The 17,432-nt window shown below is 46.6% G+C and overlaps 1 protein-coding gene across 4 annotated transcripts in view; it reads right to left on the bottom strand.

Annotated features, from left to right (window-relative positions):
* Positions 1 to 17,432, bottom strand: part of TECR (trans-2,3-enoyl-CoA reductase) — a 338,617-nt gene that overhangs the window by 114,868 nt on the left and 206,317 nt on the right. For all 4 annotated transcript variants that reach the window (XM_069603950.1, XM_069603954.1, XM_069603953.1 and 1 more), the window contains 2 exons: positions 8,134 to 8,237; positions 7,313 to 7,428 (listed from right to left, as the gene is read on the bottom strand). In XM_069603950.1, coding sequence (XP_069460051.1) covers positions 7,313 to 7,428; positions 8,134 to 8,237 — 220 coding nt within the window. The remainder of the gene's footprint in view (positions 1 to 7,312; positions 7,429 to 8,133; positions 8,238 to 17,432) is intronic.

Here is a 17,432-nt window from a genome sequence, read left to right on the forward strand (position 1 = left end):
TGGCCAGGCTCTTAGGTGCGCAAGTCAGAGCCTTAGATGACTCCCCGCCAGCTTTGGAAGGCACAGTAGGGTCGGTAGCCTTTTTTGGCTCTTTCGAGGGACCAGGAGGGTACGCCTTTGAAAAAACATCAATTTGAGCCGAAACGCTTCCCAATCTGCTGTTGATGCAGATTTATATGAGGAATGTACCTTTTTCCTGTCGGGAAAGGAATCAGATTACAAAGAGCCATGGCATCTTTTCTTGGACCTCCTTCGAGAAGACGAAGTGTGACACAAATCGCTTTTTCATCTCAACCGGTTTGAATGGTTGGAGTGTTTTTTAGATCCCTGCAGAGATTTATCTCTCAAACTTTTGTCTTCGGAAGATTTACTCTTCAGAGTAGAGGACAGAGGTTTGGACACCGAGCGACTAAGCGGAGTTTTGACTTTCTCTCCTTCAAGGCCTTGCAAGTCATGGACTGACAAGAACCACAGATATCTGCAATGTGCTCTTCACCGAAGGCATATTCTGTGCCGATCTGTGAGCAACATCTTCGGGTCACAGTCTACACACCTCTTGAAACCGGTCTTTGGAGTAGACATACATGAAGGATTGAACTATGCAATATAAATTAAGCGCTGAGGCGAGTAGAACCGTTATGAAGCATGCTGTGCATGCAGAAAAACAGAACTAAGGCAACAGGTGCAGTGCATGCTTTTTATATTTATGTGGGAGTACACAATCCATTAGAAGCACAAATCCAAGAAATGAAACAGTCAATTAGAGGTCTAGTGAAAAACTGGAATGTAGAAGATGTCTAGCCTGTTCTAATCAGTGGGAAACAAACTGAAGTCACAGATCAGAAGAAAACAAAGTGCAAGGTTTATTTTCAGTCACATACCTTTCTAGATTACAAGCAATTTAGCAGAGCGTGAAAGTAAAATCTCTCCATACACACTGCCCTACCACATGGAACTACCATCTCCTCTGGAATCCAAAAGTTTGAAAATCAGCCTCTTTCCGGCAGCCTAAAGCCACGAGTACATTGAAGTCTCGGAGCAACTCCGGCCCAGAAGAACAATGCAGGAAGCAGTTCTGGCACCCTGAGGTATGGACTCACTAACCTGCTCAAATACCAATCCTCATCTGCTACGTGAAGCGCTCTGATGCAGCTGCAATGTAATTTGAGCTGAATATAGGTCAGTTTCTCTAGAACCTATGTCCGGAAACGCAACAGGGTTCTCTCCACAATGTGTGCCAAGTGTGCTCCTACTGTACTGTAAGGAAGGCATGGTATCAAACAGTAAGACAGACACAAGTGATCACACATCAAGGGTGTTTATTGAACATCAACTGGGTTTGAAAAGCGCCCATCTAATCCTAAATCTAAAGATGGGAGCAAGCTACGACCATCGAAAAATAACGCAGTCCTAATGGTGTCTTGTCAAAATAAAAGGGCCTAGACTAAAACTTATTGCCAATCCTAACTTCTAAATACGAATAGTGTTGAAAACAATGCTATGCAAAAGTAAAGTGTTCAAGAAATGATACGTCAGGATATTCAAGCCGTTGGCCTCCCTTAACCACGTTTTCAGCTCAGGACAAGGCGGCACACTGGAGCTTAGCAGTCTCTGGCTTCTCTAGCACAAGGATGCAGTTCAAATCTCAGTGTCAGGGCCTTTTATGTCTCAGTCTCTTTGCCATTCAAAATCTCTTACTTCAGAGGGCCTGATGCGACTGAAGTGGGAAAATGGGAGAACACACTTCCCCCATTCTCATCCCGACCATGGCCTAGAGGATCACGGCCCAAGCACACCCGCAAGAGGAGTTTGACCCGCTGACCTCCTTACCAGACGACAAGGTACCATGTGTTTGTGACCGAACATGCGCGACGAGCATGCCCACTACCAGGCCCTGGCCAAGTCGACACCTGTGATATGGACCAGATCGACTAAAACAACAAACACAATTATCCACATCGTTAAAGATGCCATGACGACATAGCCCACAGACAAGAAAACACGTGCCACCATGCACACTGGTCACTCACACACCAACCCACACGAACATACTCAGTGCTATGACGTAGCGGACTGACACACTCACAGACATGCATCGTTGTTATTTTTCACATAGGCCTCCTACAGCACTGCAGAACTGCAAGATGCCTGAAGAGCTTGTGTACACGCTTGCAGACGCTTCATGCTACCCTACCCCATAGAGATGCCTATATATGATTAGCCAACAAATTGCGCTCTGCCTCATTACTGAGCTGGTGCTACCGGGCTAGAGCAGGCTACACTCAATATATGTTAAACAGAAGGGTAAAGGTGCTGGGGAGGAGAAAGCTCTCCCACAAACACCTACCAAAAAATGCCCAAGCACACAAGACTTCAAATTGTGTTCAAAATTTCATTTTATTTATCCAAAAGGAGTTTAAATAGTATAAAAAGCATACATAACAATACCTAAGCAGACCAGGTGTCATGCAGCACTCACCCACAGCGGGTGGAAAGCGCCACGCGTTCCACTCGACTCCCCAGCACCTTTACCCTTCTGTTTAACATATATATGTGATCAAGCAACGGGATCGTTGCGAAACATGTCAGCTCTGTTATGCCCTTAATAAATCTGGATATGGGATAAATAACCTTGTTGGCGAATGGTGGATTTAATTTGAAGACTATTTTGACATCCTGACCGCTTTGAGTGCCGTCCTTATTGGAAAAGTGGAATCTTCTTTTCCTTTTGTCTTGAATATATATACATACATACACACACATACTACTTGTGACACCCTGTCTCCCGGCGGCGCCCATGTTAGTAAATATATAAATCGCCTCCCCGAAAAACCAGGCCCGAGTAGGCCGCAAGCAAGAGTCCACAGGCTGGAGCCTCTAAGACGAAAACCTCGAGACGAAAAGCAATGCGCTGACCATGCAGAACGAGTCCCAGCGGGAGCCCACCGCAAGGCCACAATGTTGCAACCCACATGCCGAGCTCCCAGTGACAAGGCTACACCTGCCGCAGCCAGCACCCCTCTGGGCCGAACAAACAAATTAAATGCTCATAATTATGCTCCAGCTGCGGTCTCTACACACGTGACCGAGCCAAACTGACAAGATTCCAAGCTTACGAGACAGAAAGTCGCCGAGGTCCCACGTCTGGCATGCAGGTTGTAACAACTAAGCGACAAGTTGGACACCTACACCGATGGGAAAGGCGCGATCATCAGCCACTAGCAAAGACCTGTCCATTGACCGTCACTAACACAGAGTTGCACAATGTTGCCAACAATAGGTACCTCGCGGGATGGGAACAACGATGGTCCTAGGCTTCGGGGGTCACCAGGGAACCAATCAGAGTACGAGGGGCTCCTCACTGACGCCATTTCGGGTAGCCAATCACCAAGAGTCCCCGTGTAACCAATTTATTGTAGCAAGTGTTAGGGACAACCCAAGTGTGCCACCTGACCTGTCCTTATCCACTAACATTTCCCCATATATGTATCTATACTAACCCTACCACTCGGGGAGCCAACACGAAGTGGCGATAGGTTTTGTGACGGTTTTTCCCAGGTCACGCGAGCATACTGCGACCCCCCACTAAGGACGAGAGCGTCTCCCTGGATGCTTACGGGCGAAGAACGATCCCTGCTGTTACTATAATATAATAAACAGCAGTAATTCCTTTGCTCTTGTTTGTGCCTCATACTCCTTTTGGGACGCAGGAGGAGTTGGGGCCACCCAAGCCCCGGAGGTCCGCAGACGGCTCTGCCGGCCCACGGGAGATCACCCGGACACGACAAACATTCAAAAGTTCCCATCTCCTCAGGATTCTCATGTACAACTTCATGGGCGATTTCCGATTCACACCGGGCCCCCCTTCGCCGGGGTTAGACCCACTTTAACACAAAGCTTTCAATTGATCTTCCTCGGTCAGGTTCGGACCAAATCCATGTACTTTTCCAAACTTTCTCGACTTCATCGAGATCAAAGACTTTCGACTGTGCACAGGATTTGACTTGACCCATTGCAATTCACATGTATTCAATTTATCTCCCTCTGCCGGGATTTGACCAGCTTTATCTACTTTTATCACTTCTCAGCTGGGTACCTTACGGAGACCTTCGATTGAGCCCCAAAACGGTGTCGGACAACTCTGTCAAATTTATTGTAGCTTGCTTTAAAGTTCACTCAATCATCAGTAGTTTAACTAATTTGCGTCTCTAATCGCAGGGTATTTAGCAATGTTCGCTCCAGCGCTCGTCATACAACGTTGCTGCTTGCAACATTGGCTTCAACACAGACCAGTCTCGTATCAGTCTCCCCAACTCACCGCTTGTGTTGCTTTCACTTAAGCGGCTTTGCTCTTGGAGCAAGGAAAGTACCACAGTGGCTGGAGATACTCCCTGCCTTGTTACTGACACGGAAGGGCCCCGGGTACCTCCGACACACAATGCAGGATACTTCAGCCTGGTTTCCAGGTCTTACGCTTTCTCTCGAGGTTTCGTGGAAGGAACGGTTCCTTGTCAAAGAGGTTCCTTATGACCCCCATAAGTTTTAAAGCGTTCTCCCCTTGTTAAACTGCTGTTTCCTCGTGTGCTTTGCCTCGCTCAGTGTGCGCTCGTGCTCCGCCTTTTATCTGTGTGGGGAAGTGTAATGGAAGTTAGGTGCGAGTGCCTGACCATAGTATTGGGACAGGTCAGGTACACAGCTCGGGTGAAATCTGTTTTCCCTTAGACCGGGCTGTCAGTGAGAAAGTGTTTGTGTTGGACAAAAGGGGGGCAGGGGGAAAGAGTTCTTAAATATCCTACCAACTGGGATGGGGTAAAGGTGTTACAGGGAAGGGGATACCGTGCCTCACCATCCGGCGTCCCACTCCCCGGCCCCCCCCTCACCCAGGTGATCCTTTCGCACAGGTCCAACCCCAGGAACTGGATCCAAAGGCGATGGCCATGTCCTGGCCAATGGAATGACAGATCCCCAGGGAATAGCGGGTGAGACACCTTCTGGTTTCTCACAGTACCCTTTTGAATTAATTCTACCCAGCATTGATTGGACCTGCTGTCCAGTCCCCGCTGTTGCACCCAGCTAAGATCTGCAGGAATCATAGTTGTCTCACTAAAGCCCAATTCTGTCCAGACCTTTTATCATATTTCTTAACCAGCCAATCTTATAAACAATGGTTGGTGTGTACCGTTCTTTTACTGATGTATTGCACAGTGTGCCCTTTGCTTGAACCACACCTTGGCCCATAAATTCAATTTCTCTATAATAATATATCTTCAACAGTGCTAAGGTAAAGTTTACAATGATCAATTTGATGGCTGCTGTCTTGGGTACTCCCATCAATTTTTTAATAAAAATCTTTTAAAAAAATAAAAAAAACATTTTACATGCTCATACAATTATTCTTTCCCCAAAGCTGTCGTATTGTGCCTCCATATGTCAACTGTGCAAGTGATTTTGCTGATTTCACCTGAGTCTGAACTAACAGAGGCCCACCCGTAGTGCACTGATAAAGTAGCCCGACTGATTGAACCTATTTTTGTCAGGGCTATATAGAGCTATAAGGGGCCCATCATAACATGGACGAGAAGCGACCCCAGATAATCAAAGGTTCTGAGGACTTTCAAACTACTTCATATATTATCCATTATAACTTCGGTGGCTTACGAGCCCCTCCAATCCTCACTTCCAATTTATTTGCATTGATTTTAAGTCCATGTACATGTTGCAGAGAAGATTAAAACCATTCAGGATACTAACTAGTGCATGTTCTGCCCTGGCCCACAGTAAAAGAAGTAATAATGGAGCCGGTCTTTATGTAATTTTAGGTACATCCAAAGATTCCCTTATTAGATAGCTCCCCAACTAATTTATATACAAAATAAGTAAAAGAGGGATCAAGACCTATCCTTGCCTGACCCAAAGATTCATTTGGGAATCACTGTGGCATTGTTTGTGGCAAACTTCATGCGCTCGGTACCATCCTCGAAGTGCCAAAATGCATGTTAGAAATCTGTGTGATGGATAGTTTACCAAGTGTCTCCTATAATAGGAAGCTCAATGAAACCAAGAAACACCTTCTCTCACGTAACTTTACGAGATTTCTGTACTAGCAGACAATGTTACACAATGAGCTATAGAGTATTTTGTTTCTGAAACCCTGTGACAGTGAGATAATTGTAAACAGCACATTCCTACAATGGGCTATTCAGTAATCTCCCATAAATATTGGCATGCATGTTCAGCAAGCATACTGGGCACTAACATGCAGGATCACAAATGTCTTTTTTTCTCTTTTTCCACTTCAGCACAATCTCACCTGCTTCCTAAGAGCGGGAAACCTGCACGCCGTACTTAATGCTCCAAAGTCTGGCAGGAAACCAGGCTCCTTATCCAAGTTTACATTTTTACTAAATTTGGTGGAATATGATCGGGGCTAAGAGTCTTCCCATTTTTCAATTTATGTCCCTTATTAGGTAATTAAAGTATCAAAGGCCTTTCTCTGAATAAAACTGTGGGATGGGCCTTCCTCTGTGCATATAACATCCTTGTCTTTGCTTTGTATGGAAAGCTTTGTATGGAAAGCTTTGTACTCTTCCAGCACACTTTTCCATCTGGCCATCTTACAATCACAATTGTTTGCACTACTTTTCAAACCCTTCAGCTGTATCACTTTTGCATCACTGCAGGTTTTACCCATCCTTTGCCTATTTTCCAGAGCACTTCTGCTGCTGGAAAGTTTGGAACTGAAAAATGAACCTCCAATTAAAGAGGTTCATTAGGACAGTTTGCCCAACCGAAGCATTATCCACGGGGAAATGCTAAAATCGCAAGATCTAGGATGATCCAGGAGAGGGAGGTTTACATGTTGGGAACAGAATCCGACTGAAGGCATGTTTCATCTGAATTTATTTTGTTTTAAAACAACTTTCTTCCTTTCTCTAAATCAGATGTGTAAATGAAAAGGCTACCCATAATGACTGTCAATGGCTAAAAAGATGCACCTCTATAGAACATCCTATTCTAGACAATAAAACTTGTAATGGTGCAGGGTCTGAACTGGCTGAAGTGTGTTATACAACTGCTTATGACAATTCTAATACTAATCAAATCCATGACTCTCACTAAGGAGAAAATTGTAATACTGCTCATTACAAGTCAAAGAAAACAGAGGTTGGATTACAGCGAATTACACTAATTGGGGAGAACTAACCATAGCACACTGGATGTTATCATTGCCGTAGTGGCCTATGAATTTATAGGCAAATATTAACATCAACCTCTTCTTTACCGCCCTGCAAAACCATGCCTGAATACTTACTGGACTACAGAATGCTGGCTTGATATGAAGTCATACTTTGGGCCATAGATAAATGGAACCCTGAAGTAGAAGAGCAAATAGATGAGCAAGGGACCAGCATACTCAGTCAGGAAAACCTACATCAATGAAAAGAAAAACGAGAGTAAAGTAGGTGTTCAAGAAACATACAAGGCAAAAATACCAATAAAGGGATCAAGATACATCTACATGGGCACACCTACAGACGATCAAGCGCATGAACGGATTGCACTGTACTCAGTCAGAAAAGAACTCCAAGGGTTTGCAAGCAAGGAAAAGCGCACTCGTACGGAAAAACTGGTACAAAAAATGCGTCCATTAAGAAAATATGCTCACTAAGGAAACTCTGCACAAAAAAGACCAATCGAATAAGCAGCGTTCTCAATCAGGAGAGCAGAATAGGGGAAGAGTGAAAGAGTAAACCTTGGATTGCACACTCAGGCAGTCAGCATACACAGAATTAGTCAGGGAAATAATTTAAGACAAACACTCCGAGGGCTTTAACAACAGAAGGAAATAAAGGAGTATGTGCTTTGCAGAAGAGAGATGTTACAGTGGCTTGAAAGATGGCAGAGATTTAAGTAATGGTGGGAAGCTGATTCGTTGTAAATAAGGGAGGAAGTCGGCCCATACTCATTCAGTAGAACATCCTAGTATGGAGGAGGATTAAACGCACTTTGGCAAGTAGGGGATTGAAAACAGGGGATGGAGAGAAAGGTTCTCAGAGGAAATGCAATGCCTTCAAACATGGCAGGGACAAAAGCAACACTGGAAAGATGGGATTAGGTTTTAAGGAGGCTTACCGTCACCCAGCTGATCTGCGCCCCCAGATCGCGGAAGTAGAGAGTGGCTGTGGTCCCCACGGGTAGGTTCTGCAAGATGTCTTCGTCCTTTAGGGATTTCCCCTCTAGATACACAATGCAGGTAATCAATGGCTACAGACTGTGCATAAACCATGGTCTCACACAGCACTTAACAGGGTAGTTATTACATTCTTATCTGGATGGCCTTACCCAGCAGTCCAGCCCACATACAAGAAAATGGACACACCCTTCAAGGACTAGCACAGTAACATTGTTCGAAAAAGCTGAAGGTTATATAGCCCTCCAAAGCAAATGCTTCTCCTTGAGGACAGGTCAAAATACTGAATGGAAAACAAGTCTAAACAACGACAGCACAATATTAAGCAAGCAGACACACGATTAAGATAATTGGTGTACCTGGATGACTTCCTGTAAATTGACTGTACATAAGTGGGCCCACAAAGATTGTTACATTCCTTTGCTGAAGAAAATGGTTTGCAGATGAACACAGGTAAATCGAATACTATGTACTTTCATGCGGAAAAGCCCGGAGGGAAACAGAGGATGAAACTTTTGGAGAGTTGACAAACTGACTTACTTAGGATTTCCCTTTTCGGCTAGTCCTACCAAAAAAGCAGCTAAAGAGTTTTTAATACAAATATCTGTCCTTCTAGCAGGCCAAATGTCTAGACCGAATTTCAAGTACTGTAACCTTTCAATGGGTCTTCTAGGTTTTAGGAGGGTAAAGTAGTCCCTAAGGTTATATATGTGACTAATGTTATGCAGGTTGGTGCGACTAATATTTTAAATGATTGTGAATCCCTAATATGGCATAAAGTGCTCAGGTTGCCACTATGTATACCCCAAGGGACCATAAGGTATGAAACTGGCATCAAGTCATTGGCAGGTCAGAATCATTGGGTATGCCGGTCTACCTACTTGAAAATATTGCAACCACCAGCGAATTCCGTGTATGAGACGATTCTGGGGTCTTTTGAAGGAGGTTGTGATCTATGGACAACAGTTTTCTGGAATGCTTGAACAATGGTTATTATGGATGGGTTGCAATTCAAAGGATTTAGCTGAAAATACAACCAGGATTAAAACCATATTATATGAACAAGATTGGATTGCAACCTTTGAGAGTATGCATAGGTACCTGTTGCTGATACACTTAAATAGGGAGCACAAGCGATTTGGTACCATTGCCCCGCATCTCCTTATCCTTCTGGAGAGCCTTTCATGTTTCATTTTATGCATTTCGGGTTGAACATTGTTAAAACAAGGTCTACTCCTCTGCGTTGAAAGTTAATTTCACCTGAAAACACTTATTGTAGGTTTAAGGATTTTAACTACATTGAAAAATTGAGACATGTAATTCTTGAAAGTCCAGCATTGATGATACAATAAATGACTTATTTAAAAAAACGTTTGGGGTGCTCAGGCTTATGGTAACTTGGAGGCAGTTTGAAATAGAATTTTAGTGCGCTAGCGAACATCAATGACAATAGCGGTTGTGGGCATGCTGAGGCAATTGAATTAATTTGAAAAAGAGTTAGAAAAAAACGCATTAGACAACATCGAATAATATTTAAATCATTGTGATGAAATTGAATTTTATTTTTTGTAACGTATGAAATTATGTATTTTAATCAATTGGATTTTAGTGAAATTGAATTTTAGTCTATATGAAATGATATATGAACTTGAACTAGTTTGCAAATGTTTTTTGCTGTCGATGGTAAAGGTTGACAAATATCAACCATACACAATAAAAATGGGCAGCGTACAAAGTATCTCATGGCACCATCAAACCTATCGACCGCCTACTCATCCAGGCTCCAGTCAACACTCCTGGCACTGGCCGGCCGGGGGGACCCGGCCTTGTGATCCCCCGGGCTGTCGCTTGCCCTCCTTCGGAGGCTCCCTAGAGCCCGCCCCCCTTGGGGGATACCCTCACTGGACCCGGACAGCTCATCCCCGACGGGATCCTCTGAGGAGTGGGGTTGAGTCACTGCAAAGGTTCTGACACTCCGAGTCCCAAGTACCTAAGCTGGTCGACATGCCCCCCACAGTGCAACCAGAAGCGATGGCAGCCCAGTCAGTGAGCAAGGACATGGCAGCCCTTTTAGAGGAAATATGTGGCTTCAGAGCGGACATTAGCAAAAGGCTGGATTCCCTGGACAAAAAGATGGACTTTGTGGACGACCAGGTTCAGACCCTTGAAGCAAACCAGACTTGGGTGGACCTACTGGAGACCCAAATAGATATGCGCCTCTCGGAATTGGAAAGGAGGGAAGAGAAATGTACCCTCAAGCTTGAGGATTTGGAAAATAGGGAGTGCTGTATCAATTTAAGGTTCCGGGGAGTTCCGGAACGAGAGGGTGAGACCCATGCAGACATTGTTAAGATGGTCAACGCATTGGTTAGCATTCTTTTTGATCTGAGCAAAACCAATCAGCCTACGATCGACCGGGCTCCCAGGGCTGGGGCTGCCGCCAGGGGCCCCAGATTGATACTCGTGAGATTCCATTATTGCTCTGCAAGGGTCTCAATTTACCAGAATCTCTTGCCCCTTTCCCTAGCCCGATGGCGACATTGTGGAAGTGGATCCAGCCCAAAGGTGTGAGATATAGGTGGGGTCACCCTTTCTCCCTCTCTTTCGAGTATGAAGGTTACAAGTACTCTTTGATCACAGAGGACGACATACAGAGTGACCCATGAACTACTGGGCGACCCTTGCTTGGAGAGCGACCGAAACCTTGGAAGAAATGACTTGGGAGAAGCACGGAAAGCTGATGGATTTGTTGAAAGATGCAGAGTCCGCAGCAATAGAAAATTCAGGAGGGTGACTCCAGCTTCCCCCAAACCTGCAAACGACTGACTATAGCTCCTCTTAATTTTATACTTGAGCTGCGATGGGGGTATTTGTTTTCGTGTGGCTGTCTATATGGATTCCGAGGGGGGCGCGGGCTCCCTGACTGGGGGCTGCCCTGGTGGTAACACTTTTCCGGGTGGTCTGGTGACCCCCTCCTGGAGAAGGGGTAAGAGTGTTGGTATAAATTGCTCTGATTTGTGGGCTGGAGAAGGGGGGGGGAGATCAGAAGAGAGGTGTTTAATGTTGTAGTTTTGGCCCAGTGGAGGCAGGCGCTGGGGGCCTGGTCCGATGGCATTCTCCATGTCGCAGGCAGTGCAGGCGCTAGGGGGGGTGCAAGCGGGCTTGTTCGGAGTTTGGTTTAAACTGTTGAGGGTGTGCTACGGTTCTAGACTATCGGTTTGGGACACAGTGCCCTCAGGAACTGTCTTTTCATTGAGGGTTCTGAGTGTTTGGAGACAGGAAGGGGGTGTGAGCTATATGTGTACCCCTAGTTGGAAATGTAGAAAAGGGTGTCCCCCAGACGGCAGATGTATGCCAGTACCTGATGTTGGGTTCTTTAAACGCTCGGCGACTGAACTCCCTGCACAAGAGATCCATGGTGGTGAGGGAGTTTAATAGACAGAAACAGCACTTATTATTATTTCTACAAGAAACCCACTGGACGTGTCCGGCCAAGAAAAGGGGAGTGGCAATAGTGGTATCTCCCAAAGTGCATTTTGTTCCAAGGGCCCAGCGTAAAGACCCCAAGGGTCGCTATGTTATGGTCAAGGGGGTGATTAGAGGTACCAAGGTGACATTTGTATCGATTTACGATCCAAACGAGCCCAGGACCAATTCTGGGAGGGTGTGAAAACGAAGATAATGGCTTTTACAGAGGTAGTCCTCCTTGTGGATGATCAGTATGGTCCTGCACCCGGAACACGATAATAAAGCGCAACACCCCTACACAGACACGCCATCACAGAGGAGGATAGCTGCCTACTTTCAAAAGACTAACGAGGAGCTGGGGCTGTCCGACTCTCGTGACACGTCGGGGGCGAGACCCTCGGTTTACATTTTGTTCACACCCACATTCCTCGTTCTCCAGAATCGATCAGGTCTTGGTTGACAACTCCCTTCGAAATAGAATTTCTGATTTTGGTGTTGAGGTGGTCCCGTGGTCAGACCATGACCTAGTTAGGGTCCAGATGGGTCTCCCCTGAACCCAACCTGGCTCAAGATGGTCGTGTAATAACCTTTTGTTGAGGGACAAAGAACTGTCCGAGACTCTGCTCTCAGCCATAAAAGAATGGGGACGGCAGGAGTCTGGGACACTTTCAAGGCCATAATTAGAGTGGTTCTCATTTGTATGGGAACAAGGAGAAAGCGGGAATGGGGTAAGGAAGAGAGGGCTCTTAGGGATAAGATAGAGGCTATCCAATCAGGGGTTGGGGGTTAACCTCCAGTCCCAGTTGTTCCCGGGGAAATGAGCGGAGCTCCAATAACTTAAGGTGAAACTGGCTGCCCTTCTGGTGGGACAAACGGAGAGGAAACTGGCCTTCCTAAAGCAAAGACACGTGGAAAAGGGGGAGAAGGGAGACAGGATTCTTGCCTGGAGGCTGAGAGACCTTAGGAACAGTAGGAGAGTTGACTCGTTGCAGCTCCCTGATGGGGATAAATGTCTGGAACACCGAGATTGCGGAGCAATTTCGCTTATACTATGAACGCCTCTACAAATCGGAATGCTGTGGGAATGGTGCGGAGGCTGACACATTTCTGGAATCTCTCCCAAACCCTAGGCTCCCCCCAGAGAAGAATGACACCCTGGAAAGGCCCATCACACCTGAGGAGGTAGTAGACACTATTGGCATAATGAAAGGGGGTACTACGCCAGGCGATGATGGCTTCACGATCCTGTTTTAGAAGTCCATCCGCTCTACTCTTGCACCGTTCCTGGCTAAAGTGTTTAATGCAGCTATGGACATGGGAACCCTCCCCCAATCCATGCTCGGCCCGTAGTATAGTTATCCCGAAAGAGGAGAAAGATCCAACACACTGCCAGTCCTATCGCCCCATCGCCTTACTTAATACAGATGTGAAGATCCTGGCGAAACTTCTTGCTAATAGGCTGACCCAACACCTCCCATCCCTGGTTCATGGGGACCAAGTCGGATTCATCCCGGGTACACAGGGATCGGATAATATTAATATCTGCGCCAGGCAGAAGCTAGAATTATTTGTAGACTTAACTGCACTGTAACTGGACTGAACTCTGATAACAAGATGATGTCATTTCTCTAATCAATGTATTTAAAATGCATACAATTGATATCTGAATGTATAGTTTTGAGATTTGTGAGGTAAGAAAAGTCAACAACTGCAATGTATGTTTATAACATGCACAATGAAGACTAAAGGAGCCACTCCATGGTGCGAAGAATACTAGCATATTACGACTAGGCTCAGACATACATATACACCTTATTAGACTCTAATCACTAAATGTGCTTTGCGAATACCAATATGCAGTGCAATAATGCAATGGAACAATTTATGGCGCCAATAACACTAGCATTTAATAATTAGGCTCAGCACCAAATATGCACTTTAATCTATTTTTATTAATAAACGTTCTCTACGAATACAAATATGGGGCTTGACACTTTAAAGCCACTAACACAACCATTCAATGGTATTAGACACGTAACCATCCAGGAATGGGCATTATGCAATTAGGATCTATTGAATGCAAGGGAAATGCATCCCCAAAAGATGGCGGCCGTAATATGCCGTAATCAACAATAGACACAAAGGTAGGACACAGGCCTACATCGTTGCCCGAGCAACACTAGAAGGAAAGTCAGTATTAGCCTCATTAGAACGCGAGTTGGAACACAGAGTCAACGCGCGGGACGCCGGAGGGTACAATTAGCAGGTAAGAGACCGTCAATGTAATGGAATAAGTTTAGAATACGTATAGCGACATCAGCTTTCTATAAAGAATGAATATTACGATCAGCGCAATGGACAACTTAACTATAGATATGTGCAACGGTATGGTCAAGGAACTGATCGTGCGTAAATACAGAGGAAATATATGGTTTTAAAAGTGGGGAAGTTTCGTATAAGTTGCCCGAGTGAAAAATTAAGAAAGCACATAGGCGCAGACAATGCTAGGTGAGGATCAACAGCACCATACTAACAATAAATTACGAGCACATCCTTGTCCAGATAGGAAACCAATATATGAATGTCTTTAGATTTCTATTGTAAATGATGTAAACAGAGCACTGGCAGTTCTGGAATAGAGAATACGAACGCGAGCAGTACAAGTATGCATGCAATTAGTTAGAATACTTCAACCATATTAGATACAAACTAGATAAAAGGCAATTATGAGAAGACAGAACGCGCATTTGCTATGAATGGAATTCAAACAGGATTACATGGACTACTTTATAAAGGGTGTATAAAACTGTAATGTTGTAATTACTTGTACTTTCTGGCAACAACTAGCAATAGGGACTGAATACAGTATTATGATATTTACCCACAGGGATCAGACCCTTACAATTGGTTTTATACCCAACACATATCCATATGAGAGTAATATGGATTGTTAATTTTTTTTATTGCGTACACTGTGGAAATCTGACCCTTACATTTTTTTTTTATCTTTTGCTCTGTTATTCTCAAAAAAAACACCCTCCAATCCTCCCTTTCTCCAATCCTGAATGTCTGTTTCTTTGTTTTGATTTCCATTTTTGTTTTTTCTATTTATTCATTGTATTGACTGTCATGCATACTATTAGCCCTGATTTGAGGAAGGCTTTCAGTAGCCGAAACACGTGTCATCATTACGGGCATAAATTCAAACTTGAATAACGCAACATCATAAGACTGGCGCATTTCTTGCATTCTGAGTTTGTGGATAAAATATTATTTGTAAGGTGTCTGAGCAGACTCTTTTCCACCTAACTCAGATAAGATGCGAAAAAATGAATGGATTAATAACAACTCCTAAGTAGGGCTGTACCGAATAGCATATTTAGTATTCGGCCGGATACCGAATAGTTTGTCAACTATTCGGCCGGAGCCGAATAGTGAGCCGAATAGTTTTTTTTTTTTAGGCCCCCCTATGCAATACAATCTCGGGCCACCGGCTTTGGCCCGGTGGCCCGACAAACACAACATTATTGCGGTGAGGCCGCGGGGGTTCCCTGTGGCCCCGCGGCCTCACCGTGCTCAAGGGGTGAGGCACATTTCACAGCGAGGCCGCCGGGGTCGGCAAAGTGCCCCGGCGGCCTCATGAGTCTGGGGGGGCCGCTCCTGTAGGAGCGGCCCCCCAATGCAAAATAAACATCGGGCCACCGGCTTTGCACCGGTGGCCCGACAAACAAAACATTATTGCGGTGAGGCCGCGGGGGTTCCCTGAGGCCCCGCGGCCTCACCGTGGTGAGGGGGATGGGGGGCACCGAGGCCGCCGGGGTCGGCAAAGTGCCCCGGCGGCCTCATGAGTCTGGGGGGGCCGCTCTTGTAGGAGCGGCCCCCCAATGCAAAATAAACGTCGGGCCACCGGCTTTGCACCGGTGGCCCGACAAACAGAACATTATTGCGGTGAGGCCGCGGGGGTTCCCTGAGGCCCCGCGGCCTCACCGTGGTGAGGGGGATGGGGGGCACCGAGGCCGCCGGGGTCGGCAAAGTGCCCCGGCGGCCTCATGAGTCTGGGGGGGCCGCTCTTGTAGGAGCGGCCCCCCAATGCAAAATAAACGTCGGGCCACCGGCTTTGCACCGGTGGCCCGACAAACAAAACATTATTGCGGTGAGGCCGCGGGGGTTCCCTGTGGCCCCGCGGCCTCACCGTGCTCAAGGGGTGAGGCACATTTCACAGCGAGGCCGCCGGGGTCGGCAAAGTGCCCCGGCGGCCTCATGAGTCTGGGGGGGCCGCTCTTGTAGGAGCGGCCCCCCAATGCAAAATAAACGTCGGGCCACCGGCTTTGCACCGGTGGCCCGACAAACAGAACATTATTGCGGTGAGGCCGCGGGGGTTCCCTGAGGCCCCGCGGCCTCACCGTGGTGAGGGGGATGGGGGGCACCGAGGCCGCCGGGGTCGGCAAAGTGCCCCGGCGGCCTCATGAGTCTGGGGGGGCCGCTCCTGTAGGAGCGGCCCCCCAATGCAAAATAAACGTCGGGCCACCGGCTTTGCACCGGTGGCCCGACAAACAGAACATTATTGCGGTGAGGCCGCGGGGGTTCCCTGAGGCCCCGCGGCCTCACCGTGATGAGGGGGTATGGGGGGGGGCGTCACTTACCTGGTGATTGGGTCCGGGTGCTGGCATAGGAAGTGAGGGACGGGAAGAACTGTTCCCTTCCCTCGCTTCCTATTTCAACACGTTAGGCTGGTTCCGCTGTGGTCAGACTGCAGAAGCCAATAGGCAAACAGCTTGTTTGGCTTCTGCAGCCTGAACACTGTCAAACATTCTATGATTGGCTGTCATCTCCCAAACAGGGAGAGGGCAGCTAATCATAGAAAGTGGACTTCGGCTTCGAGTCCCTAAACAGAAACTATTCTGCCGAAGCCGGATAGCTGTATTTCAGCCGAACTTCGGCAGAATAGGGACTCGAAGCCGAAGTTCGGTACAGCCCTACTCCTAAGCAGTAGGACTAAAAAAAAAATCTGTGCCGCCTGACAGACTAGCCTCTCAGGAGTCCAAGTGTACAATTATAATATTAGGGAAACGCTAGACCTCCTGCATGAATCCTCAAGTAAGAACATAGAAGCCTATCTCCTATCACTCGACTCAGAAAAGGCCTTTGGCCGGGTCGAATGGGCATACATGGGCACGGTCTTGCGAAAAATGGGCTTGGGTGGGGGCTTGAGGGGCGGTTAACGGCACAGTTTCAGCCCTGTTCCTCCTCACTAGGGGGACACACCAGGGATGCTCTATTTCCCCCCTTTTATACGCCCTCGCTATGGAGCTGCTGGCCATAGCCATACGTCTTGATCGGGGAATCACAGGGGTCCGATGTGGAGAGCTTGATTTCAAGCTATCACTTTTTGCTGATGACATCCTCGCTTATTTAACAAACATACATGTCTCACTCCCGAGGCTCCTCGACCTGATTGACGCTTTTGGTGTCTTCTCTGGGCTGAAGATAAACCCGTCAAAGTCATGTTTAATGCCCATGGGAGGGAGGGACAGAGACATTGAGGGGAGGGAGATGGTAGGAGGTATGATAATTGAGCATTATGCCTCGCCATACCTGGGGGGGTCCTCCTCTCGAGAGATTTGGGAACCCTCTTTGAATTGAACTTTCCCCCTATCCTTGCTAGAATCAAAGCAGACCTACTTTGGGCTCCTCTGACCCCATCTTGGTTTGGGCGGATGGTCTCTTTTAAAATGACTATCCTTCCTGTACTCCTCCATCTCTTCACATCACT

Source organism: Ambystoma mexicanum, chromosome 3q (genome assembly GCF_040938575.1).
Source record: "Ambystoma mexicanum isolate Mex_15411 chromosome 3q, UKY_AmexF1_1, whole genome shotgun sequence".
Lineage (NCBI taxonomy): Eukaryota > Metazoa > Chordata > Amphibia > Caudata > Ambystomatidae > Ambystoma > Ambystoma mexicanum.